This window comes from Populus nigra, chromosome 1 (genome assembly GCF_951802175.1).
Source record: "Populus nigra chromosome 1, ddPopNigr1.1, whole genome shotgun sequence".
Classification (NCBI taxonomy): Eukaryota; Viridiplantae; Streptophyta; class Magnoliopsida; order Malpighiales; family Salicaceae; genus Populus; species Populus nigra.
The window spans coordinates 21,860,753-21,886,605 of NC_084852.1; the positions used below are offsets into that span (position 1 = coordinate 21,860,753).

A 25,853-nucleotide genomic window follows, 5' to 3' on the forward strand; every position below is an offset into this window, starting at 1 on the left:
AAATACATATTTATTATTAATAAAAACTTGATTTATCTTTGATATTCATATAATATTAGATTAATAAACTTAATGTTGATTTTTTGAATCTAGAGTGAAGATAAAGTATATGGGACAAAAATACTTTGCAAGGAAAATTATAAAGTTGTTATAACTATGAGATTCTCATTGCATCAAAGCATTGTTCTTAAAATGTTCGTCATTGATGCTCTTTTAAATACCAAGTATTTATTAAAGCCGTAGAGATTAATACATATTATATTCTTTCTTTTGTGAAAGTAAGCAATTATTCTAATAAGCTAAGGTATAAGAAATACATAATTAAAGGTGCTTGTCATAAAAAATATACACTGAACTGACCCGTATGAGAATTATATATGGAGAGATCATATATGTATATGGAAATGTTCATGTGATGGTTGTGTAAGTGAACCTTGAACTTGAGATCACTAAGTTATCTAATATAAAGAATGTTATGCTTTGATTCTGTTACATGTTATATTAATCGAGGTAACAAATGGGCAAATATTAGTTATATCATTAACTATATGAAAGTACTCAAATAGTACTGACTGGGAAATTTTTGACCAAGGTGGAATAAAATTTGAAAAAAGTTTTAAATCGATTTTGAACTATTAATGTTATTATGTAGAGAACAAATATGATTTAACATGATAAATATACTTCATGTTTTAATGTAAAATAAAATATCATTGATGAAATGATATTAATTACATTAAGAAACCAGTCACTGGAAGGTCTAGTCAAACCACTAATAATTTTTCTAATATTTGAGGATTATGATATATTGTTAAATGATGTATTTGATCTTTAAATATAAATTAATTAATTATTAAATTGATAATAAATTAAATTATTTATTTTATTTAATTATAATTATTATTTATATTTTGGACTAGCATATTAGAAATTTAATGGATCAAACATATTAAGAACCTCTAGTCAAAAATTAAAATGAGATGATTTAAATATTTTTTGTTTTATTTTAAATTAATATTTTTTTGATATTTTTAGATTATTTTGATATACAAATATAAAAAATTATTTTAATATATTTATAAAAAAAATATTTTAAAAAACAATTAGTTACCAACAACGTAAATTTATACTTTACATTCTGTCCAGAAAAATAATAATGACAATCATTTTTGATGAATAATTGTAACCTAATTATCAATTCCTTAGGAACTGAATGTTGTTCTCTACTTAACCAGAGTGATCTCACCATTCGGTCCTTTCTCTGCCTTTGCTATGGTCTCTGATTCTCGGTCATCACTCTTGTACTTGTACCAGGAAGCAGAGAAGAGATAGAAGACAAAATTGATGACGTTAAGGATAGCCAAAAACCAGTAGAAGAGGTTCAGATTATTGGAGTTGAGGTCGTTCCCATGTAACCATCCTTGTTTGCTTGGAGTGATTCTCTTGGTGACAGAGTTTATGATATCAACAAAGACAGTGCTGGTGAAGTATCCCAGAGCCAATGTTAACCATGTGAAAGAAGTAGATCCAGATCTCATTCCTGATGGAGCTTCCTTGTAGAAAAACTCCAACAATCCAACAACTGTGAACATGTCTGCAATCCCAAAAATGCCATATTGGAAGGAAAGCCAAAAAACACTGATTTTGTTTGGTGGATTCTTGTGGACCTCGTGTTTTCTATACAGTTCAATAAAACCTGCCACGGCCATTGACAGAATGGACAGAACAAGACCAACTCCGACACGTTGAAGCTGCGTTATACCGGATGGATGGCCGGTTATCTTTCGAGCAAACGGGACTGCAACAAATTCATAAATGGGAATAAGGACAGACATGAAAACCAGAGGAATCACCGGAATAGATGGGGTTGGGATTGTTTTGGTGCCAAGATGTGCATCCATGGTGACCCCTTGTTGTACTGAGAATGTTTGTAGCTGTGCCATACTTGTGTTCATTAAAATTGTACTGGCTATGATGGGGATCATCCTTATTAAAATCTTCACTTCTTCAACTTGGGTCACTGTGCAAACTTTCCAGGGCTGTGGCTCCGTTCCTTCTCTAAGAATAGCAGCTTTGTCTAGCAATCTGTTTCGAAGAAAACAATTAACAGCCATACTAATCCCATCAAATTAAGATGCTGGACCATAGAGGATGTTTCCAATGGTTTACCTGAATTGATTGGAATGTGAAAGTCTCTCTTCAGATGGATCTCTTGACGCATCATGGATCTCGAAGAGTTTATCAGGATTTTTTGGCAGAGACAAGTCCCTATTCCGGAACGTGACCGCTATGACCTGAGTCATTTACAAAAATCAAACCGTGTAAGAAATCATAATTGCAAGGAAATAATCACATTGTCTGTGCACGCGACTAGAGAAGAGAGAAACCTGTGCTATCCTAACGAAAGTACTATTTCCAGGCGGCTGGATGCGGTAGAAAGGCTTCCCAAGGGCAAGAACAGTGAATCCAATCAAGGTAGCCACAGTCGAAACGAAAAAACCTTTGTACCACCCCTTGTTCATGCTAATCCACACAACAGCTGTGACTCCAACTATTGATCCAGTGGTTGAAATTAGAAGTTTCCAGTTATAATAACGAGCAAGCGCCCCTTTCTTCTGTTGATGATGATCAAACTGGTCTCCACCTAGTGCAGGAATAGCCCCCTTAACCCCACCTGAACCTAGTGCATACAGACAAAGAGATCCATATAACATAACTGCTTGGCCACCTTTGACACAAGTTGACCTGAGACAAAATTCAGGCTGCAAATCCTTGAAATAAGCTTGAGTTGTAAGCAATGCAAGACCCTGCCGATTAAGACGTGGACGATTAAAGAAAATCAAACAGATTAAAAGATCAGGTTATCTGGATTCAAGAAGGTTTTTGATATGTATGAATCACGTACCATGACTTCCATTATTCCAAACAAGAGGCAAGTATAGAATCGGTTCAAGAAATTATCGGCAATGAAGGCTCCAACAAGAGAGAGCATGAAAACCGAACCCATGAAGTTGGTGAGCGTATTTGCTGAAGTGGCTATGTCGAAATGCATGATATAATAAAAATATAGAACCAAGCTTGCCATGTTAGCTATGAATCATCCCATCTTCTCCTGGGCTCCCAAAACTGGAAAAAATAAAAACAGAAAAAGACACAAATTAGTCCATTGCTCATGTTATTTTATATGCCGAAACTTAATTTCTAAGCTCTTGTAGCATCCTCACTGAAGATAACAGTGCAAGCTCGGAAGCCGCCTTTTCGTCTGCTAGATGTATTGAGGCCATCCTGGATGTAGAAAACCAAGCAAAACTCAGTAGTGACCGAGAGAGATAGACCTAAAAAGACGAGTTTAATTTAGAATAGCTCAGTGTCAATTACCATTGCAAAGTTACATGCAAGTGTATTTTACTTTTTGAAGGTTTGAAGGATGAAGGGACTGCTATTTATACTGCTGAAGTCTAGAACCCTCCTCCTCCACAGTCGGTCTTCGAAAAGACCTTAAAAATGGTTTGATTCCCTTTTTTGAACCTGCCCCACTCTGTCTCCCACTGACTGCTATATGTGCAACTTTTAATCTTGGTTTTAGATTTTGCTTTCTAACCCCCTACATGATGCCAATTTGTCCGCACTACTCAACTTCAATTCTTGTATTTGTAAGCATATAGAGAGAAGTATTATGTCTGCCTCCCCTCTTCTTTTCTCTGTCAGCATACGGGGCCTGCACTGCCTTCGCCTAGGAGCAGGAACAAGAACAAAAAAACAAGTATCGGATAAAGGTATGATCCACACGCGAAGACCTTCCAATTGAGAAGATGCGATGAAGACGAAGAGGAGGGCTGTCTGTTTTACTTAGATTAAGTTAGCTTAACCAATTATTATGATAAGAGCAGATCATATACAGGTTTCAAGGAATTTCCATCTTTCTTTTTTTATTGTTTAGGTAGTGATTCTGCTGCTTTTTGGGCAGGCATTTTTTGTTTAGGAAATTCACGAGATTTTTTAATATACAATTGAAGTTCTCCCGTATCTCATTAGCAGCAAGGAAACGCTATTTGTCCAAAATATAAAACTCAAGCTGTTTTTCCAGGTGGTCGGTAGGTACGCATTAAGAAAACCTTCGGCGATAAGATTCGTGACAGCACTTCTGTTTTTCAATTTTCCGAGTTCTGCCATAACGGTCCCGCAAAGTTTGTCAGTCTCCCGTGGATCGGCACTTGGTTCGGGATCTGAACTCTGCTGTAGAAACATTTGATAGCAACCCCTAGTTTACAGCTATGCATAACCGAGAGAGAGAGAGAGAGAGAGAGAGAGAGAGAAACAAAAGTAAAAGTAAAAAGGATAAGATCTCTGTGGTCTTTTGGGTGATAATCATTCCGTTACTTTTGTGGATGGATAGTTTTTTATTTTTTAAAGATTGATTATAGGAATCGAAGAAATAGCATTTAAAGCAAGAATTGAAACATGAACAATACAAAACTTTTCACACCAGCCACATGGCTTAATATTTAACTTGTAGAACTGGGAAAGTAAGAATATAGGCAATTTTCCAACCCTATTTACTACTCAAACTGCTCAGACAGTGAAAATCACCACGCGGAACTTAAAGCGGTAAAAATGTATGAAAAATAGCAGCAGCAGAAGATAGACCTTGCACAACTCATTACATCTAGGCAGCCTCTTCCTCCTCCTCATCCTCGTACTCAAGTTCTTCATCAACGGTTGCATCCTGGTATTGTTGATATTCAGACACGAGATCATTCATGTTGCTTTCAGCCTCGGTGAACTCCATCTCATCCATGCCTTCCCCGGTGTACCAGTGCAAGAAAGCCTTCCTCCTGAACATAGCTGTGAACTGCTCACTCACACGCCTGAACATCTCCTGGATGGAGGTCGAGTTTCCAATGAAGGTGGATGCCATTGCAAGCCCTATTGGAGGAATATCACACACACTGGACTTGACATTGTTTGGAATCCACTCAACAAAGTAGGAGGAATTCTTGTTCTGGACATTCATCATTTGTTCATCAACTTCTTTAGTGCTCATCTTACCCCTGAACATGGCAGAGGCAGTCAGATAGCGACCATGGCGTGGGTCTGCAGCACACATCATGTTCTTGGAATCCCACATCTGCTGGGTGAGTTCTGGGACAGTTAGTGACCTGTACTGCTGAGAGCCACGAGAGGTCAGAGGAGCAAATCCAACCATAAAGAAGTGCAGGCGGGGGAAGGGGATAAGGTTCACAGCAAGCTTCCTAAGATCAGAATTGAGCTGGCCAGGGAACCTGAGGCAGCAGGTAACCCCACTCATTGTTGCAGAGATCAGATGGTTCAGGTCACCAACTGTCACAAAAATCAATAATTCAATGTCAATCCAGCATTTAAATCATTGTTGTGATGCAGAAAGGATACAAAGACAAGCAGTTGAAAAACACAAACAATCCTCATGTCAAAAGACCACATCAACTCCACAGGGAAAAAAAAAACAGAGCTAGTGGTGAACAAACAAATTCCCATGCAAAAAAACCCTAAAACTTCTCTTTTCAAGGTTACATCAGTGTCACAATGTCTTAATCAAATTATCTCAGACTCGGTGATGTCATAAAAAGCTGCCACCTAACATTTGGTGCTTCCACTTATCAACCAAGCAAATGCTTAGCTCCTAGAGAATAACATCTGAGAAGATTCAAGTGAGATCCAGCAACATGAGCCTCCATCCCCTCATTCAAGAAGACATGAATTGTAAGATAAAGCTTCCCAGCCGAAAGATATAAAGTAAGCAACTAACATAAATGGGGGAAGCAGTGAACCGCTACAAAACATAAATACAACAGAGACCTGACAAAGGCACGGACAAAAAGTGAAAAATAATGCCGAGCACCAAAGAAAATGAGAAAGTGCCCGTTGCCCAAGATATTGCACCAAGGGCTTGAGAGCAAAGAAAATCAGACAATAAATGATCATACCGGAACTTTAATCCACTTTCTTATTTTCATTGCTTCAATAACATACACATTTCACATAATCAGATAACAAAACCCCACCCCCAAACCCTTGCCCAGGAGAGCATATTGACATAGAATCCAAACTTCCATTACGAGTTACTTGACAATAACCTAAACGTGCATGTTTCCTCAACAAGCATATTACTAAATTTGTGCAAAAGTTTTCAGAAAATCCAATAACAACCTTTTTCACAGAAAAAAGAGTATAAATAATATCTTTAGATAAACGCCAAAGATGCACTTACAGCTAGGAGTAGTCAACTTGAGAGTCCTGAAGCAGATATCATACAAGGCCTCATTATCCAGCACCATACACTCGTCAGCATTCTCAACCAACTGATGAACTGAGAGAGTGGCGTTGTATGGCTCAACAACAGTATCAGAAACCTTAGGTGATGGGAACACAGAGAAAGTGAGCATCATTCTATCAGGGTATTCCTCTCTGATCTTAGAAATCAAAAGAGTCCCCATCCCAGAACCAGTTCCTCCACCGAGTGAGTGGCAAACTTGAAATCCTACACGTAATAAAGAAAATTCATTAATAACTACTCGAAAATTTTAAAAATCAAATAAAAAATGAATAAAAAAATAGTGCAAGACATGAATTATACCTTGAAGACAATCACAATTCTCTGCTTCCTTCCTCACAACATCAAGAACCGAATCAATCAACTCCGCACCCTCGGTATAATGACCCTTGGCCCAGTTATTTCCAGCGCCAGACTGTCCAAACACAAAGTTATCAGGCCTAAAGATCTGGCCATAGGGACCAGTCCTCACACTGTCCATAGTACCAGGCTCAAGATCCATAAGCACAGCGCGAGGGACAAATCGCCCGCACGAGGCCTCATTGTAATAAACATTGACGCGCTCCAATTGAAGGTCAGAGGATCCAGTGTATTTTCCAGTGGGATCAATTCCATGCTCAGCGCAAACAACCTCCCAGAACTTGGAGCCGATTTGGTTACCGCACTGTCCTCCTTGAATGTGAAGGATTTCTCTCATTTTTTATCTCTGCAAGTTGAGAAAAAATATGATTAAATTAATGGTAAAAGAAAAACTAGGTAAAGCATAAGAGAAATTATAATTTAAAACATGGAGAACAGATCTAAAACGTAAGTAAATTTCACTAGACAATTATATCTTAAAAAATAATTAATTAAGTGACTAAATAAAGCTTTTGATCGAAGATTAACAAAAAGTCTAAACAGATTAATTACAGATCCAGCCTGTTTGGCTGCAGATAAAATGCAAAAAAACAGAAAGTGCAATGAGACTGCATAAACAAAGTAATTCACTCAGAAAAATAAGATTCACTAATTATTCATCAACAAAATAGATATTAACTTGTTTTCTTATGTTTTCTCGGCATCAAGACAGGTTCGATAACGGAAGAAGAGATCAGATCTAGAAATCGAAAACTCACCGTTACGAAATCGGTGACCGGATTTAAATACGCGGTGTCTCCGGTGAGGTTTTCAGAGATCGAGCGTGAGAGAGGCTCGATCAAAGGGAGTGAGGGAGGAGGGAAGTAATAATTTGGTTTGAAAATGGAGTGAATGAGTAGTTATATAAAGGAGGAAAATAGGGGTGGAGGTGTGTGGATCGGACGGCTGTCGTGGTTTCCCTCTCCTTTTGTTTTAGTCCGTTGGATGCCGTTGGATCGTAATGTTCAACGGTGTAGATGTTGGTTTTGAATTGACAGGGCAATGATATTTGATATTTGAAAAATGGGTTTTATGGACTCATAATGACCTGTTGAAACGACAGATCTTGTGCTTATTTTATTCTTGGGAAAATTACGAACTGGTGTCCCAACGTGCAGATGATTGCAATTAGGTGCCTAAGCCGCTCTATCTAGCATAGTTTTTAAACCTGGCCTGTTCAAGATCCGGGTTCTGGGTTTTAACTGAGTCACCGAGTTGTCCGGGTCAATTTATTTTTTTTAAAAAATCAAAATAAAATCGTTTTAGTAAAAAAAATCAACATGTTGCAACCGAGTTTTTTACTAGATCTTGTCGGGTCACATCCGATTCCAGCTCTGGATCGGCTGGATCCTAGATTGACTTATCAAGTTGGGCTGGGTTTTAAAACTATATTATCAGGGAACAAGATACGAGAAGGCAAGAAATAAGGTAGAATGAAAGCAAATAGAGGACACAAATTCGAGGACAACATTGCTTAATTTTTAACTTTTGGGGACTCAAATGGAATCACATTTACAAATGGGGAATAGAAAAGTGGGTTATCAATAGTTTTTTTGAAAAAAAAATAATTTTTTATCTAAAATTATTATTTTTTGTTTTTAATAATTTTGATACGAAGATATCAACAGGGTAAAAGGTTGAATGATGAGCTCTTGGGAGCGCGATGGGCCTTCCACGTATTTTATTATCAGAAGAAGGTACTGTTGCCAATTGCATTGATTAAGAATCACTGTTAAGTTTAAGTAACGGAACGGGATTAGAGGAGAGAAGCATCTTTCTTCAAATGGCAAAAAAGGACAAATAAAAAAAAAAAGGTGGGAAAGAGCTTTGCTAGAAGGGCCACATGAGGCGAGGATGTCCCATGTGAACTGTCAGCTACTCTCCTCCTTATATCCTATGGATTCAACGTCATAATCACGGGATCCAGACTCTGTACCTAAAGCAGCTTAATTAACACACCCTCCCTCCTCCACTAATCCTCGCCGTTAATGAAAACTGATTCCTTGCTTAGATTTAGAGCCAAGCATGCTGCCATCGCTTAGGTCTCTGAATGCGAGAGTGATTTTTTATCCAAAAGCGGACCCTCTACAGGGCGGTCCGATGGGGAAATGACACTGTTTGGTTCCGAGATTGTTTTCTCGCTTCCTTGATTTTAGACGACGATTTCAGCCAAGAGCGTCGGCACGAATTAAACACCGAGATGAGGGGGGGGGGGATAATGTATAGATTAAACTTGAAATTGCATAGCCACCTGGGTTTATGCACTTTTTTGCCGGCATCCTTCCCTACATTGTAAGAATGAATTAGTCTTAAAAGATGGAGTATGGACTGTGCAATTAGGGGGGGAGGGTGTGTTTGTGTTCTTTCTTTGACTAATTTTAAAGAATTCAAATCTTAAATCAGCGCCTTGTTGAAAGGGAATCAGTAATTGGCATCATCCTCCATCTGGATTTCAAAAAATTAGGCAGGATTTAGGATACGTATAGTTATAGTTATGTTAGGTAACCGCGATCTGTAACGGGTGAGATATTTTTATTTTCTACAAAGAGATTGTAAATATAGGTTTTTTCAATATTTTTCTCTAATTTTAAAAATCTAAGCTCAAATCAAGAATTTTATGTATACATGTAATTACATGAATTAAGAATTATTTATGTGAATAAATAAATAAAAAATCATTAACGAAACCTAAAAATAAAACTTGAAAAATCAAGAAACAAGTATAAATCAAGATATTTAATCTAAAAAGACAGAATATTTAATCGATTGTGTTTGCTAAATTTTTTTATTTAAGCAAACAACAATAAAAATAAAGACTCAATTAAATTGATCAAATAAAATAAAATGAGAAAAAAAATACTATGCAAGGCTGCACATGTTAAAAACAGTATCTGAAAATAATTTTTTATTTCTAAAAATAAATTTCATCTATACAAAAGATAAAAAAAAAATTATAAATGAAACACAAAAACTCCTTGAAATTAAATGTATAACTAGAAAAATAATTGTGGTTTAAACCAAAGTCTCCAAATAAAATAAAAGAGATAAGGGTATTAATTTAAATATAAATTAAAAAAATAGAACAAACTAGGCCAATTCTATAACCTTTTTGCCAAGGCCCGCGTAAATGGACCCTTAATTTTTTATGTTTGCAACTGGGATGAACAAGATGTCGTTTGCACCAAATTTTTCTGAAAAAAATTCAGACAGCACATCATCTAATTTGTCTAAATTTCATTTACTATGGTAGCTGAAAAATCAGGGTATAAGCTTTTTTATCCAAAAACCCGTTTTCCAACTCGTTTTTTAGCCAAAACACATATAAAGCACCATAGAAATTATGATAAATCTATCTGTGACCTCAAAAAACCACTCCAAGAACTGAAATCAACAATAATCTAAAAATCAACCAGAGCTGGAATATATTTTTTCACAAACTTTAAAGGTAAAAAAGCACCGAATATAAACTCCTCTCATCAAATGGAACTATTTGACACAAATATAATCCGTTTTAGTGGCCTAAATCAGTGTCAATAATATTTTTCTCTCTTTACCGCCGGAATCTGGCGAGCTCTCTCTCTCTCTTCTATCAATCAAGGACTAAAAAACATAGTTTTAAAACTCGGCCTTGCAGGTCGACCTAGGACGTGGCTGACCGGGAGCTTGAACCAAATCAGGTTTAAGAAAAAACCATTCAGGGATTTGGCCCAGCCACACCCGGTCGACCCGGGACCTGATTAACCAGGTAAACCCAAACGAGACTCGGCTATATATATATATATAAAAGGTCACCATTTTAGCTTTTTAATGTCAATTTATCAAACCATTTGCAGCATAAAAATAGAATCACTGAAAACATAATCTCTTCAATCTTCAAAGCCTGCCTATTTATCTTTACTTCCTCCTCAAATCTTAAAATCTGTTCTACGTGCAATAGGAAGAGAGATGCTAATAAGATGCTGCCAGAGTTAAAGGGTGCAAAGCCGACAGATCCTAGATTTTGGGTAATACACAAAACCATTTGTTGTTACATATTTATCTTCAGTTTTCTGTTCTTCATTGATTGATTCTTCCAAGTAAAACAGTATGATGGTTATTAAATCACCAATGGATCTCCGTTGTGGCTTTCTGGCTTTTATGGTTTCTAGCTTTTGTCATTTAATTATTTGAGTAATTCATGTTTCCTGAATTAGTTCTCTATCTACATCTCCTTGATTTTTTACAAACTAGTCTCAGAACATTTTTTTTATCTACTATACCTGTTTCAAGAAGCCATCAAAATTGCTCACTTCAATTGATGGTTTTTGTTTATGTTGCACAGAGGTATGAAAGAAGTAACGCAAGTCCTCTTCAATAGAACAATCCAAACACGAAACAAGGGGATTTGAAACTTATTTTAATTTATATTTCCGTCTTCAACAATAAAAGCCTGTATTATACAGAATATATAGATCTAGTTTAATAATTTGTTATTGTTCAACATGTACATATTGATGAAAGAGTAAAATGACTAAACACTAAGACTGGGAATGCTTGAAGCTGCTGGTAAAGCGTTCCATTGAAATTCTTTTTTATTTATTATTGATCCGGGTTAACCACCCGTGACCCGATCATTATACTGGGTCGAGTTTAAAAACTATACTAAAAAAACAAAAATAAACTTTTATATCAAAATTGAATTGAAAATATATTAAAGTACTAAAATTATATAATTTGCATGATTTTTAAAGTTTAAGGATCAAAGTGTATTTTTTATTAAACTTATAGCATGTCATCCATATTTGGTGTCTTTTTTATTTTGATTTTTTTTCTTTCAATTTCTTTTTTTCTTTTCTTATAAGAAATCAAAATCAATTCGTTTTTAATTATAACTAAATCATTAAAAAAAATAAAAAATATTAAAAAATATATAAAATTTTACATTACCCTTCTATTACGCATCTATAATAATATGTAAAAAGATAAACATTGGAGCCCTGCACACTGAACAACTAACGCTTTTATAGTAGAGTAATGCTTAATAATTGAGGAAACAGACGAGAAGAAAATAGAGTCTAGTGGGGACATTTGACAGGTCCCTTTGAATATATATAGTGTTGCAGACTCACATGTCAAGCCAAAAGGACCGAAATCTGGTGTAGCTTGAATGGTCTGATAAAAGGACCGAAATCTGGTGTAGCTTGAATGGTCTGATGCTAGCTGTGAGGGTATTATTCTCTCTTGTTCATCCAGGCTATTATATAGCTGATAAAAGGCTAAAGAACTACTGCCAAGGAAACACGTTGATTCACATGCAGTCTCTCCAACAGGATCCTGCTGTGCTGCGTTGACCATTTTATTTTCGTGCACGATATTTTGTCCAGAAACATTTGCCTTGGATTTATTCCGTTTCCTTTGCACTCCCTTCGTGTCTTTTCCTTCTCCAATTTTCAACTGAAGAATTTGCATCGGCATTCTAGCAGCGGTAGATGTCTTCCATCTTCTTCTTTTTTTATTAGACCATGAAATACGTGCTACGCTAATTAATTAACCGCTGGTTTCGTCAGCTTCTTAATTGTTTCGGACTAATTTGAATTTTGATGAGGATTTATTTTCACATTACAACAGTTTTTTTCAAAATACTAGCCTGAATTGCTTTCTTGGCTGTAACAGTGTCATCTTACCTGTCCTGCGTCCTCTAGCATTCGTGGTTGTATTTTCGACGACTGCTAGAACTAGAAGCAAGAGTAACGCGAGAATTCAGAAACAAATATGAATAGTAACACAGCACAACCCATATCAACCACGTTATATTTAACAACTATTACAACTAGAAGGAAAAGCAAGCACTTTTCCAACTCTGCAATCCGTACTCTACTCTCCGTTGGAAACCGGAAATTCACCCATGACCAATTAAAAGAGTACACACATTCATGCAGCAAGACTGCAAAATCGGTAGCCGGACCGTTCACACTTCTTTACATCTCAGCAGCCTCTTCTTCCTCCTCATCCTCGTAGTCAATATCATCCTCAGCAGTTGCATCCTGGTATTGCTGATATTCAGACACGAGGTCATTCATGTTGCTTTCAGCCTCGGTGAACTCCATTTCATCCATGCCTTCCCCGGTGTACCAGTGCAAGAAAGCCTTCCTCCTGAACATAGCTGTGAATTGCTCGCTCACACGCCTGAACATCTCCTGGATGGAGGTTGAGTTTCCGATGAAGGTGGATGCCATTGCAAGCCCTATTGGAGGAATATCACACACACTGGACTTGACATTGTTTGGAATCCACTCCACAAAGTAGGAGGAATTCTTGTTCTGGACATTGATCATCTGTTCATCAACTTCTTTAGTGCTCATCTTACCCCTGAACATGGCAGAGGCAGTCAGATAGCGACCGTGGCGTGGGTCTGCGGCGCACATCATGTTCTTGGAATCCCACATCTGCTGGGTGAGTTCTGGGACAGTTAGTGCCCGGTACTGCTGAGAACCACGTGAAGTCAGAGGAGCAAATCCAACCATGAAGAAGTGCAAACGGGGGAAGGGGATGAGGTTCACTGCAAGCTTCCTAAGATCAGAGTTAAGCTGCCCAGGAAACCTGAGGCAGCAGGTGACACCACTCATTGTTGCAGAAATCAGATGATTGAGGTCACCAACTGCAACAATTGTCAACAACCCAAAGTTATTCAAGCATTTTTTTTAAATCTCATCTAAAGCAAAAATCATTTTGAAAAGCAACTTAAAAAGCAACATCTACCACACTTCCAACCAAAATAAGGGGCACGACCACATTTTATCCCATGCCATCACATATCTCCTACTAAATTCATATTTAAGGTACATTACAACAAGCAGATAGAGAGAGTAAGATACAGCTTGCAAAAAGCCAAAATTCGTAATTAAGAAACTGTCAAAGCAAGAGGAAAACTGCAGAAGAAATCAACACTTCAGAACATCAAAGCAACTAAACTAGGCCGCCTTGTAAGCAAGTGGAGAATATAAACAAACGACAAGGGAAGTGAGGAAGTGTACAAGCTAATACATAAATGCTATTATACATGACCAAGCAGTGTAGACCAGGTGTTCAGCAGAAAGGAACAGGGACTCATAATTAAACCATGCACATCCATCTCAGTCTTGATTTCAAGCCTTGATAAAGATATATATTTCAGACAATCAGATAACAAAACCCGAACCCACCAACCCAGCCTAATGCAAGTTTATGAAAACAAATTATGGCTTAATCAGAATTGGATCACCAAAATCCGAATGTGTTAGGCACCAAAACAAGCATGCTACTAAATTTGTGTAACAAACACGTAAAGCTAGTTTTAAGACCAAAATGCACTTACAGCTAGGAGTAGTCAACTTGAGAGTCCTGAAGCAGATATCATACAAGGCCTCATTGTCAAGCACCATACACTCATCAGCGTTCTCAACCAACTGATGAACAGAAAGGGTGGCATTATATGGCTCCACAACAGTATCAGAAACCTTGGGTGATGGGAACACAGAGAAAGTGAGCATCATTCTATCAGGGTATTCCTCTCTGATCTTAGAAATCAAAAGAGTCCCCATCCCAGAACCAGTTCCTCCACCGAGTGAGTGGCAAACTTGAAATCCTACACGTAATAAAGAAAATTCATTAATAACTACTCGAAAATTTTAAAAATCAAATCAAAAATGAATAAAAAAATAGTGCAAGACATGAATTATACCTTGAAGACAATCACAATTCTCTGCTTCCTTCCTCACAACATCAAGAACCGAATCAATCAACTCCGCACCCTCCGTGTAATGACCCTTGGCCCAGTTATTTCCAGCGCCCGACTGTCCAAACACAAAGTTATCAGGCCTAAAGATCTGGCCATAGGGACCGGTCCTCACACTGTCCATAGTACCAGGCTCAAGATCCATAAGCACAGCGCGAGGGACAAATCGCCCGCACGAGGCCTCATTGTAATACACATTGACACGCTCCAATTGAAGGTCAGAGGATCCAGTGTATTTTCCAGTAGGATCAATTCCATGCTCAGCGCAAACAACCTCCCAGAACTTGGAACCGATTTGGTTGCCGCACTGTCCTCCTTGAACGTGAAGGATTTCTCTCATTTTTTATGTTATATTTCTGCAGAAATAAAAAAGGCAAGCCGGATAAAAAATAATAAGCACTCTCGAAAAAAATAATAATTTTGCACAGAGACATCAGATCCGAGACTCTATTTAAAAGTACGATTTTGAGTTAAAAAAAAAAACAGCAGGCGAAATTCGAAACAAATTTCACATCCTCGAAGGAGAAGATACTGTTGGCAAAGAACAATTAAATTACTAAAAATAGCGTAGATAAACACACTAGTAGCTTAAAACAGTGTGTTGTCACCGATCCAGCCTGTTTGGTTTATGAGAAAATGCAAGCAAATGAAAGCCGCGACAACTAAGAAAACAAAGCATTAAATCCACAAGTTCAAATCGGAAAGATAAAACAGAATGAATTCAGCTTTTTGCGGTTTCTCTATGTTCTTTCTCGGTATCCAGACGGACTTGAAATGAGAGAGGAATCAGATCTGGAAATGAACACTCACCGTTGAGAAATCGGAAACCAGTGTAACAGGGAGGCGTTTCCGGCGAGGATTCCGGCGATCGAGTGAGAGTTAGCCTCGATCTAGCAAGTGAGAGGGAGCGGGTGAAGAGTGGAGTGCAGAGATGGTAAAATCCGTGCGTATATAAGAAGAAGGTCGGGGCCAGGCTGTGTGATCTGACGGCTATGATTGTTTCCCTCTCTTTTTCTTTTGGCCCGTTAGATGCCGTTTGATAGTGACTGGATACGGTCCGTGCTAAGCTGCGAGTAAGACTTGAGTTATTCACTTATGTTTAATGAATTTTATCAATCTAAATAATATAAATAAAAAAAATATAATGATAATAAGAAAATTTATAAGAAAATTATCTATGTAAAAAATAATAGAAAAATATAACTTCAGCACATTCAGGTTAGCATGAATCTATGTTTTGGTTATAATATCAAGGTTGTCTTATTAAAAACATACTAAAAAAATTATGAAATTTAATTACTAAACAATTCAATGTTAAAATGCAAGATTGAGAAGTAAACAGTTAAAAAAAGTAACAAAAAAAATCTAAGTTAACTTGCTAATATTATGATAATGATCACATGATTAGGATAACTTCATGAAAATGACCTAAAAAAACACGAAGACTAGTTCCCTGTATGTTAAATCTTGAAAAATAAAATTTTAAAAAATTCAATTTTAAAAAAGAACAAAAAAAAGTCAACATATGTTAATCTTTAAAACTCATGACTTGGATCTTGAGCCTGAGACTAACCTCATAAAAAGCAAACCTTAAAAAATAACAAAATAAAAAATTTAAATTATCAAAATGTTAAAGGATGAAATTGAAAAAAAACACAATAAAAAATGATGAAAAAAAAACTAAATAACAATTAAAAAAATAAGGGTTAGATTCTATATACAAATAATTTAAAATCAAATGTTGCGGGACGAGATTGAAAAAAATCAATTAGAAAAATATAAAAAAATAGTAATAAAAAGAATGGAAATCAAATCTTATATAAAAATTAAATGAAACTAAATGATGAGGAGTAAAATTGAATAAAACAGTCAATAAAAAAACAAAATAAAACAAATATTAATAAAAAAATGATCAAATTTAAAACAAATTAAACAACATCTTTATATTTTAGCAATGACAAGAGAAAAAAAAGTTCATTGGAGCTTATCACCACACCGTCATATACATGCCTGGCACCAATGTGAAAAAGATGGCAAGGCATTTTCAACATCATAATGAAAAACAACAATTGAAAGTGAATGATCACTACCCACTCGCTAACTGTATATTATACACAATAACAAATTTTATTTGTTTTTATAAGATTCATTTTAAGCAAAAGACCAAATAATCTCTATGAGCTTATTTATCAATAAAAAAAACAAATTGAAAAGATAAAAAAACCATTGGATACAAGTTTAATCATTTTTTTTAAAGGTATTGTATTTATGGTGTGTTTTTAAAAGGCAACCTTTTACATTTTATACACAACTCATATATATATACACACACACACAGTACTGCTGCAATGGATTTCCATGCTGATGCAAGAAACTCAACGAGTGTTATATAAATATCTAAGTTTTTTATGTTATAAATAATAGAAAATGTATACATATAAAGAATCTAATCTATAACCGTTGCCATCCCTATTATTTGATCACGTGCTGTTTCCCCCTCTCAACGAATCAACAGTCAAGAGTGTCTGGAAAGGATGGAAAGTGGAGGGCAAGAAAATGATGAGGGGGGAAATGCAATTTTCAAGATATTTTCTGTTGTTGGGGAATATAAAAGAGAGTGTGGGGAAAGAAAATGAAGGGAAAAAAAACTCTGCAATGGCCCACGTAAACCTTTCTCTCCAATTTCGTAGGTAACGTGGAAGTAACACCTAACAAAATAACAATTTTATCATTTATAAATGTGATTTTTAACTTCATTGACAATTATTTTCTTTCACTCCTCATTATTTAAATTAGTCTGATTCCACGTGTTACACCACATGATAGAGTTTTTTTTTTCTCGGCGTAAAAAAAACATGAGTGCTGTTAATGTTTTTTTTATGATATTTAAATTTTTTTTAACTACAAACTAAAGAATTTATAATAAAATAAATTAAGAGTTATATATGTTAATAAATTATGATAATTTTTTTAATTATAGCCAAAGAAACTAAAAAAAAAAATTTGAAATATTTGTTTCAGTTTTAAATTAGGTTACTAAAATTGTAATTGATTTGAATTAATAAAATTAAATTTTATTTTATCAAATTAAACATTAACTCAACATTGAAATCTATTATTAACACCGCTAGGGCCTTGTATAGTGTAAAAAAAAATAAATCTAATCTCAAGTTAATTTAATATGAAATAATTGAATTGAGAATAAAAAAAATGACAAAAAAATATTATAAATAACTTTAATCAGTATTAATTAACTGAATATTCTTAAAACCGTATATAGAATAAAATACAGTTCCACTCACACCTCACACAAAGCAAAAATACCCATAACTCCTTTCCCATCCTATGGGACTGGGTGCACGATGGTCATTTTACCTGCAAATGATCCGCTGTTGATTAGCAGGGTTTGTTCATTTCTGTGGGATCTTTTTGTCTGTTCACAGAGGAAAGGATAATTGCCAACAGCATTTATTAATTAAGCATAGTGATTATCGGTTAAACTCTCTGATTAAAAGTTGTCGCTGACTCAAATAAGATATTAAAGCAGAGATCGGATGCTTGCTGATGAATCAACCTTGAATTAGCAGAAAGGGACAACCCAGACAAAAATGGCGGGAAGGAGCTTTGCTGGAAGGTGCCACGTGAGATAGCGATGTGGCCATGTGACATGCCAACAACTCTCACTTGCCTAGCTCACTAATATCACATGATACGGCCCCGTTCTTGCTTAGATTTCCAGCTAAGCATTCCTCCAAGTTGCTCGTCTGGACCTAATATTATGATAGTGAATATTTATCCAAAAGAGACTCTTGAGTTCTTACAGCACCGACAACAGAAGGGGTAGCAGCTTCTTGTCCTCCGTTAATCTATGCATTCAGAATATAAACTGCACGTGAATTAGAACTTTCTTGCCTTTTGTGTTTCACAAAAAAAAAAAACATTTATTTTTTTATATTTTTATTTGCTTCAAAATTTTATTTTGGTGTTTTTATATTGTTTAAATATGTTATTGATAAAAATAAATTTTAAAAATAAAAAATATATTATTTTTAATTTAAATAAAAAACACTTTTAAAAACAATTATTACTATATTATCAATTAATTTAGTCGGAAAACACCCATAGCCCATGGTCAATGATTTATGGCTCATGGTCAATGATCCGTGTATGTTTATGCCCTTCATTTCCAGGCTGGTAATATTTCTTTTGTCGGGACATTAGATGGCAAGAGATGTAGTTTATGCGTGACTTAAATTTCTTATTTCGGGTTAAAATACAATATTTTATGTTACTATTTTTTCTTTCTTTCTTCACTTTTTCTTCCTCTTTTCCCTGAAAAATATCCATTAGAAAATCCATATTGTCCTCTTATTTTATCTTAATATTTGATTCAGTTTTTTATTTTATTTTTGATTGTATGATTTTTATCTTAATTTATTTTATAAATTTTTATTTTTTTTAATTTCATCCTTTATTAAAATATTATTTATCCTTTTTTTTTTAGTTTCAAGTTTGATCCTCATTCTTTTGACTTCATGTTTTTCTTTTGATTTTTTTTAGAAATGTTTGATTTTCTTTTTAATTTTACCCTTGAATTAATGAATATCCCCCCCCCCCCCACCCCTATTTTTTTTGTTCAATGTTTGGTCCTCATTCTTTAATATTACTATTTTTTTTGTTTTGGGACCTTTATTTTCAATTTCATCATTGAATATTGAAATGCTATTTTTCTTGTTTTTTTCTATTTTCTATTTGATTCATTTTCTTTTGTTTTTGAGTTTTTGTTTTGAATTTTTTTGTGAAATGTTGGTTTTTTTCTTTTAATTTCTCTCTTGAATCAATTAATGTTATTTACCCATGTGGTTTTTTATTTTGCATTTAGCTCTCATTTTTTTTATATTACTATTTTTTTTAGGGTTTTTTATCAAATTGATTTTTTCTTCATTTTCATTCTCTAACTTTGAGATATTATTTTTCCTCTATTTTTGTTTTGATTTCAAATTTGATCCATATTATTTTAATTTTAAATCCTTGATATGATTTCTTTTGTAAAATGTTTTTTTCTTTAATTTCACCATTAAATGAATCAATGTCCTTTTCACCTTTATTTTCTTGTTGAACATTTAGTTTTTGTTCTTTTATATTACTAATTTTTATTGAGGATTTTTGTTAAAATAAATTTTAATTTCATCATTTGATATCAAGTTTGTTGCAAATTAAGATTAATGGTTATCGTCAGTATAGTCACACCGAGCTCGTGATCGAGGTAATGAGTTTGAAAGGTTGACTTAGATGATATTAGTTTTTTTTTATCTTTCGACACTTTGCATCCCATCCTTTTTTTTTAATTTCTTTAAAAATTATCAAGGCCTCATGCATGGGTTACATAACGACAAGTGTACTTGGATTTGCTTGGGTCATTTCTTCCCCTTTTATTTTTTATTTTCTTTGTGTTGCCCTTAGTTAAATTGAAATGTATTTTCATCATCATTTTATTTTTAATTATATTTTTTTTACTATTATCACTCATTTTTGTTTCTTTGCACGATGCATCTAATGTTGTGGAATAAAATAATCTTATTTAACCCACCCAGGTCTATGACCAAAATCCTGATTTTTTTTTGCTTTTTTAAAAATATCTGTTGTCCCTTGATTTTTTTAATATTAAGATTTTTTTTTCAGCCCATGACATAGAACGGGTAAGGGAGGAGTAAAACACTATAATTCCCCCACCAAGATTAAGAGCTTGATTAACAGTACGATTGCAGGTGCTTTTCAAATAATTTTTTGTGCCAAAATACATGCCAATGATTTTTTTTTTATTTTTTAAAAATTATTTTTGACATCAGCATATCAAAATGATCCAAAGCGTACAAATTATATTAAATTTAAAAAAAAAAATTTAATTTTTTATAAACACGGGTTTTACTTAAATAGAAAAAGCTGTCGGTGTGTTTCTGCACGACCACTCAGCCCATGATGTCTTTTAAGCCCACCATACATGCTCATGGCCGTCTTAACACGTTGTTCGTTCTTAGATTTGCTTCGGTTGGGCCATAAATCCAAAGTCCATTGTCATATTCCAGCATGGCAATAACATACACGTATCTTTTGTTTATTCTAGGAATCAAGATCAATATTATAAAACGAGATTAATTAAATACAAGAATTCAGCCCAAGAACAGAAATTCGGAGAGCGGTGTCACTGTCATATTTTGGTCTGAAAATAGCAGATAGGATAATTAAGAAAGCAGCCAAAAAGCAAATGGAGATGCACGTTTGGCTTTTGGAATGCACTGCCATTTTTTGAACATCCGAAGCACGAGGATCAAAATCAGGTGGAGCTTAAGCTTTTCAAAGCAAGTTGTACGGGTACAATCCTTGTTCCTTCTTCATCCCAAGTGATAATGTCCATAGCTACATAAATTGCTGACAATTCAGCAGGTAGCACGTTATTTCACATGGAGTTTATCTGTCTTACAAGATTCATTGCCAGGTCTTGCTGTCCTGAACATTATTTTTTCTTCTTTTCCCGTTTCTTCCGATCTTGCAAGGAACAAATTAATCCACGCATCTAAATAAAAAAAGCAAGAGGGCATATTGCAGTTTACCATCTGCAGCAGACATTAGAGCTATCATGCCGTCCATTTTTTCCAGCCTGTAAACACCACCTGACGGAGAGCATAGGAGGAGCCATGGTCCGATCTTTTTCATCAGAAGGCTAATTGGATCCCCTTCTTTTTCTGTCATAAGAAAGGCATCTCACATGTCTCGTCACATGCCATGACTCACTGCCCATCACCTCGCATACTATGTTTCCAGATCTAAGCACGTGCCTATCTTTTTTCTTGTGCGTACAGTGGAGACGGTGTTACTATGCAGATCCAAGTGACTAGAAACCAAATATAGGAAGCCACCATTTGTCTCATATTCCACTATATTATTTCATGTGATTGTGGTAATGTCAATAAAAAAAGTAAATGCACTTTGGAATTTAAAAAATTGGACCGTGATCTGTCATATAATAAATGCCATGCTCTTAGGACATCTTGGCAAGTATCATTTCTATGGTTTGTTCAAGAGTTATGCCAAAAAGTAAACCTCTATTTCGTGCTATTTGTTAGATTTATAACTTGTATGTTATAGATTATTGTTTTGTTTATAATGGAATAAAATTTATAATTTTTTTTTAATTAGCTCAAGCATGTTTTAATAATAGTCAATCTTGAAGAGACGTTGAAAACATACTTTAAACCCGAACAGTGGTTATGGGCTCAGGCACATACCAACACCCATAGGATTCGATGTAGCCCCCTAGCCCAGTCTTTGAGTGCATGCCAAGTGTTCCTGTGGGCTTGAGCAACACCCTCGAGCCTAAGTGTTGGGACCTCGCCTAACACCTTTGTAAGCACGCATGGTTGTGGTGCTCCATGAGCTCGGGCTTGACATCCAAGCCCAAACATTGGGAGCACGCCACAGTGTTCGGGCTTGCTCATGGAGGATTTGAGAGGGATGGGGGACAAAAGATGGTTATGGCTAGTGACTCCAAATGAAAAGAGTACATTAAGGTACATTTCATCCTCTGTACTTGAATGCATTTGTATCAGGGGATTTGATGATATGACAATGTGTCATCAACGGAGTATTTGACATAGTGAATCAGAAACCAATTTCTTTCACGCCACAGGTAAAATGATTTTGAATGAGTTACAAATGTGATTTTGATTGTATCTTGCCTTCTCCCTTTTTGGTTTTCTTTCCGACTGTTAAAATCACTCAAATAGTATACATGCATCATAGAGACATTTGGAGGGAACATCATTGCAGATAGTTATAGTGGAGCTAACTATTTCTATTTTACTCGTGATTTTGCTCTACATGTATTCATGATTCATTTTTTATTTCTGCGTGAATGTTTCATTTCAGAGAAATCCTGATGCGAAGCATTTGCGGGGAAAAATTATTGAAAACTTCAATGAGTTGCATATTATAATTGGCCATGAGCAGCCAAATGGAAATGGGGCTGAAACTGGTTCTAAAGTTGTGGCGGATCCTATACAGAGCAACGAAGACCTCATGGGGATCCCATCGCATGTGCTGGTCTATGAAGATATATACGAAACATGATGTTGGTGATGATGATCAAGAGTCATCCCAGCAAACAAGGGCCAGGCCTTCATCATCATCACATTCCGAGCAGCCTTCCAAGAGAAGACGTGACGATGATGTTATGATAGAGATGATGTTATGATGCATCCGCATTGTACAGAAATGAATAATGTGTGTTTGGATGAAGTGTTTGAGATGGTGAAGAGAAAACCAGGCTTTGACGATGATCTCATTATTGGGGCTTTTGAATATCCTTCTTTTGATGATATATAAGAGAGCCAGAATGTTCATGAAATTGAATGATCGATTAAGAAAAAAATGGTTGTTGAAACGTCTGCGTGGTCAAGGTAGTTGAAGTTGAATCGCACCATTATTTTAGATCATCAATGCATATTTCTTTAGCCGAATGCTTTGAGTCTTGAGAATCATTCGACTCAAATCATTTATATGGTACAACCATTGCTGGTTTTTCAGAAGCCGGAACCACCTTTTTCAGAAGTCTACAAGCATGTATAAAATTTGGACGAATTGATCTTGCTGCTGCTAAGGTCTTTAATCGAATTCCAAGCAAGGATGCGGCCTCTTGGAATTCTATGATTTCAGGTTATGGAATGCTGGCTGAATCGGCTGTTGCTATCAATCTCTTTGAAGCAAGTGGAATATGATCCAGTCTCAAGAACTGCGGTCCTGTCAACTTGTAGTCATGGTGCGCTAGTTGAAGAGGGGGAGAAATATTTTGAGCATATGCAGGCCCAAAATAATAAGCCAACGCAGATGCATTATGCTTGTATGGCCGATCTCCGCGGCCGGGCTGGATTCATGGAGGAAGCAGTAAAACTCATTGAAAGCTTACCCATTGAACCGGCTGCCGGCGCTTTGCTTGGGGCATGCTGAATACGTGGGAAAATTGAATTGGCTCGTCGGGCGGCTGAGCATTTATTTCAGTTGAAACCCAAGCATTCTTTCAAACATGGAGGCAGAAGCTGAAAAATGTGACGAGGCAAACCAGGCAAGGGAGCTGATGGAATCAAGGGGTGCAAAGAAAACCGGTTGCAGCTGGGTTCAGATTGATGACGAGGCTCATGCTTTCGTATCTGGAGAGAGAATGGTGGGTGCTGATTCAGGTCTTCGATTTGCAGATTTCTTAATTTATTATCCAATGTTTGCAAATCGAATGTGCACAAGCACAACCCTTAAAAGCATTGTAGCTCCCTTTCGGTTTTGGATGTAATGTGTGATGATACTTTGTTAATTTTTGTGGTCATAGTTTAAAAAAATAATTTTAATTGTAGTTTTTTTTAAAAAATATATTTAGCTAAAATTATTATGGAATAAATTTTTATATGCAATATGTTTATATAAATGAAAAACATGCTTATAGCAGAATGACAAGTTTGTAATCCTGGTAATCACTAATTAGAACCAAATCAATATGAGACATTTCATTAAACATGCGGCTTAAATCATGAGATTAGAATAACCTGATAAAAAAATAAAAAAAATTATAAATTTTTTTTTAAAAAAAAACCCGTGTTAATTTTTTATACATGTGATCCAGGTCATTAGGCTTGAAGCATCTTATCTGGAAAAAAAAAAACCATGAAGTTCAATTCTTAATCAATTAAATATTAAAGGATGACCTTGAAAAAATAATTTTAATTATACAAAAAAATTAAAAAAAATAGCAATTGAAATAATGAAGATCAAAATTGAAATATAAAATAAATTTTATATTTGATTGAAGAATGAAATTAAAAAAAAAAATTACATGAGGGTCACATTGAAAAATATAATACCATCAATTTAAATTAAATGATGAAATTAAAAATCAATAAAATTTTTACAAAAGGGTCAAGAAGAAAAAATAGAAATCAAATGAACAAGGACCAATTTGAAAAATATAATATTTGATAAATTGAGATTGAATGATGAAATTAAAAACAAACGATACTTCTACAAAAAAGTCAATAACAAAAATAAGAAATTTAAAAAATAAAGACTGTAGTTGAAATGATGGACTGTTAAAGGAATTAACAGTGTAGTTTGTTTGTTTCTTTCATTGCTTACTTTCCCGCTCATTTTTCTGTTTTCTGGTAATTCTGTTACCATATCCTATTATTACGGATGATAGTTATTTCTGTTGCAATTCGGTTATTCCCTGGCTGTCAACATGCATAATGCATGCACATCGTAAAACTTCTGTAAATGGCTGTATAAGTTATATGTTGATAACAAATAAAGGCAGAGGAGTGTAATACAAATCTTGATTCTCTTGATTCAAGAACTGTGAGTGGATTAATAATTGGTATCAGAGCTGTATCATAGGAGACCTGAGGGTGAGTGTGTGCGAGGAACAAAAAAAAATTCAACTTCTCTTCTTTCTCTCAAGAGAATCAACAGAATTATGGAAAGCAACAATAGCAGCTTTGTGCAGGCGGTCATTCCTAAATTTGATGGATATTATGATCATTGGGCGATGTTGATGGAGAACTTTCTCCATTCCAAAAAATATTAGGATCTTATAGAGAATGGGATGTCAATGGAGGTGACACAGAGGACTGAGCCATGATCTGTTTCTATGGCAGGAGCAACAGAAGAACAATGCAAACTGATTGAGGGGCAGAAGCTGAAGGACCTGAAGGTGAAGAATTACCTTTTTCAAGCCATAGATCGAAATGTCATGGAGACCATACTCAATAGAGACACTTCAAAAGGAATTTGGGACTCCATGAAACAGAAATACCAAGGCTCTACTAAGGTGAAAAGGGCACAACTACAAGCACTTAGGAGGGATTTTGAGACTCTGCACATGAAGGAGGGAGAAACAGTTAACAATTACTTTGGTCGTACTCTTACTATAGCCAATAAAATGAAGAGTCATGGTGATTCGATGAGCCAAACCATAATCAACGAAAAAGTTTTGAGGTCCATGACTGTAAAATTTGATTATGTGGTTTGTTCCATCGAAGAGTTAAATGATTTAAATACATTGACCATTGATGAGCTGCAGAGCAGTCTACTGGTCCATGAACAAAGAATGAATGGTCATCAAGGAGAAGAGCAGGCTCTCAAGATTACTTACGAAGAAAACATTGGTAGAGGAAGAGGTCGATGAGTGTTTAGAGGAAGAGGAAAAGGAAGAGGTAGTGACAGACTACAATTTAACAAGGCCACTATAGAATGCTTCAAGTGTCACAGATTAGGACACTTTCAATATGAGTGTCCTGCTTGGGAGAAAGGAGTTAATTATACAGAAACAAATGAAGGAGAAGAATTACTATT

The 25,853-nt window shown here is 35.3% G+C and overlaps 3 protein-coding genes across 3 annotated transcripts; all 3 read right to left on the reverse strand.

Moving 5' to 3' along the window:
* Window positions 1–1,088: 1,088 nt before the first annotated feature.
* Window positions 1,089–3,535, reverse strand: LOC133703276 (protein NRT1/ PTR FAMILY 4.4-like). The gene is made up of 5 exons (XM_062127741.1): window positions 3,225–3,535; window positions 2,906–3,126; window positions 2,388–2,807; window positions 2,170–2,294; window positions 1,089–2,085 (listed from the first exon to the last, which is right to left on the reverse strand). The coding sequence occupies exons 2-5, from the start codon at window positions 3,083–3,085 to the stop codon at window positions 1,224–1,226; spliced, it is 1,587 nt and encodes a 528-aa protein (XP_061983725.1). The 5' UTR covers window positions 3,086–3,126; window positions 3,225–3,535; the 3' UTR covers window positions 1,089–1,223.
* An 883-nt stretch (window positions 3,536–4,418) lies between these two features.
* LOC133703287 (tubulin beta-4 chain-like) lies at window positions 4,419–7,575 on the reverse strand. The gene is made up of 4 exons (XM_062127752.1): window positions 7,429–7,575; window positions 6,614–7,016; window positions 6,248–6,517; window positions 4,419–5,340 (listed from the first exon to the last, which is right to left on the reverse strand). Exons 2-4 carry the CDS (start codon window positions 7,005–7,007, stop codon window positions 4,667–4,669), a joined length of 1,338 nt encoding a protein of 445 aa, XP_061983736.1. The 5' UTR covers window positions 7,008–7,016; window positions 7,429–7,575; the 3' UTR covers window positions 4,419–4,666.
* A 4,872-nt stretch (window positions 7,576–12,447) lies between these two features.
* LOC133703327 (tubulin beta-4 chain-like) lies at window positions 12,448–15,427 on the reverse strand. Its single transcript, XM_062127798.1, has 4 exons — window positions 15,273–15,427; window positions 14,409–14,818; window positions 14,043–14,312; window positions 12,448–13,346 (listed from the first exon to the last, which is right to left on the reverse strand). The coding sequence occupies exons 2-4, from the start codon at window positions 14,800–14,802 to the stop codon at window positions 12,667–12,669; spliced, it is 1,344 nt and encodes a 447-aa protein (XP_061983782.1). The 5' UTR covers window positions 14,803–14,818; window positions 15,273–15,427; the 3' UTR covers window positions 12,448–12,666.
* Window positions 15,428–25,853: the final 10,426 nt, after the last annotated feature.

Excerpts from the sequence above, each read along its gene's own strand:
- LOC133703276 (XM_062127741.1), bottom strand. The coding sequence starts at position 3,085 with ATGGCAAGCTTGGTTCTATATTTTTATTATATCATGCATTTCGACATA. Across the intron at positions 2,808-2,905 it reads TTGGAATAATGGAAGTCATG|GGTCTTGCATTGCTTACAAC; the intron begins GTACGTGATTCA and ends CTTAATCGGCAG. Across the intron at positions 2,086-2,169 it reads TCACATTCCAATCAATTCAG|ATTGCTAGACAAAGCTGCTA; the intron begins GTAAACCATTGG and ends TCTTCGAAACAG.
- LOC133703287 (XM_062127752.1), bottom strand. The coding sequence starts at position 7,007 with ATGAGAGAAATCCTTCACATTCAAGGAGGACAGTGCGGTAACCAAATC. Across the intron at positions 6,518-6,613 it reads GAATTGTGATTGTCTTCAAG|GATTTCAAGTTTGCCACTCA; the intron begins GTATAATTCATG and ends TATTACGTGTAG. Across the intron at positions 5,341-6,247 it reads CAAGTTGACTACTCCTAGCT|TTGGTGACCTGAACCATCTG; the intron begins GTAAGTGCATCT and ends TTTTTGTGACAG.
- LOC133703327 (XM_062127798.1), bottom strand. The coding sequence starts at position 14,802 with ATGAGAGAAATCCTTCACGTTCAAGGAGGACAGTGCGGCAACCAAATC. Across the intron at positions 14,313-14,408 it reads GAATTGTGATTGTCTTCAAG|GATTTCAAGTTTGCCACTCA; the intron begins GTATAATTCATG and ends TATTACGTGTAG. Across the intron at positions 13,347-14,042 it reads CAAGTTGACTACTCCTAGCT|TTGGTGACCTCAATCATCTG; the intron begins GTAAGTGCATTT and ends CAATTGTTGCAG.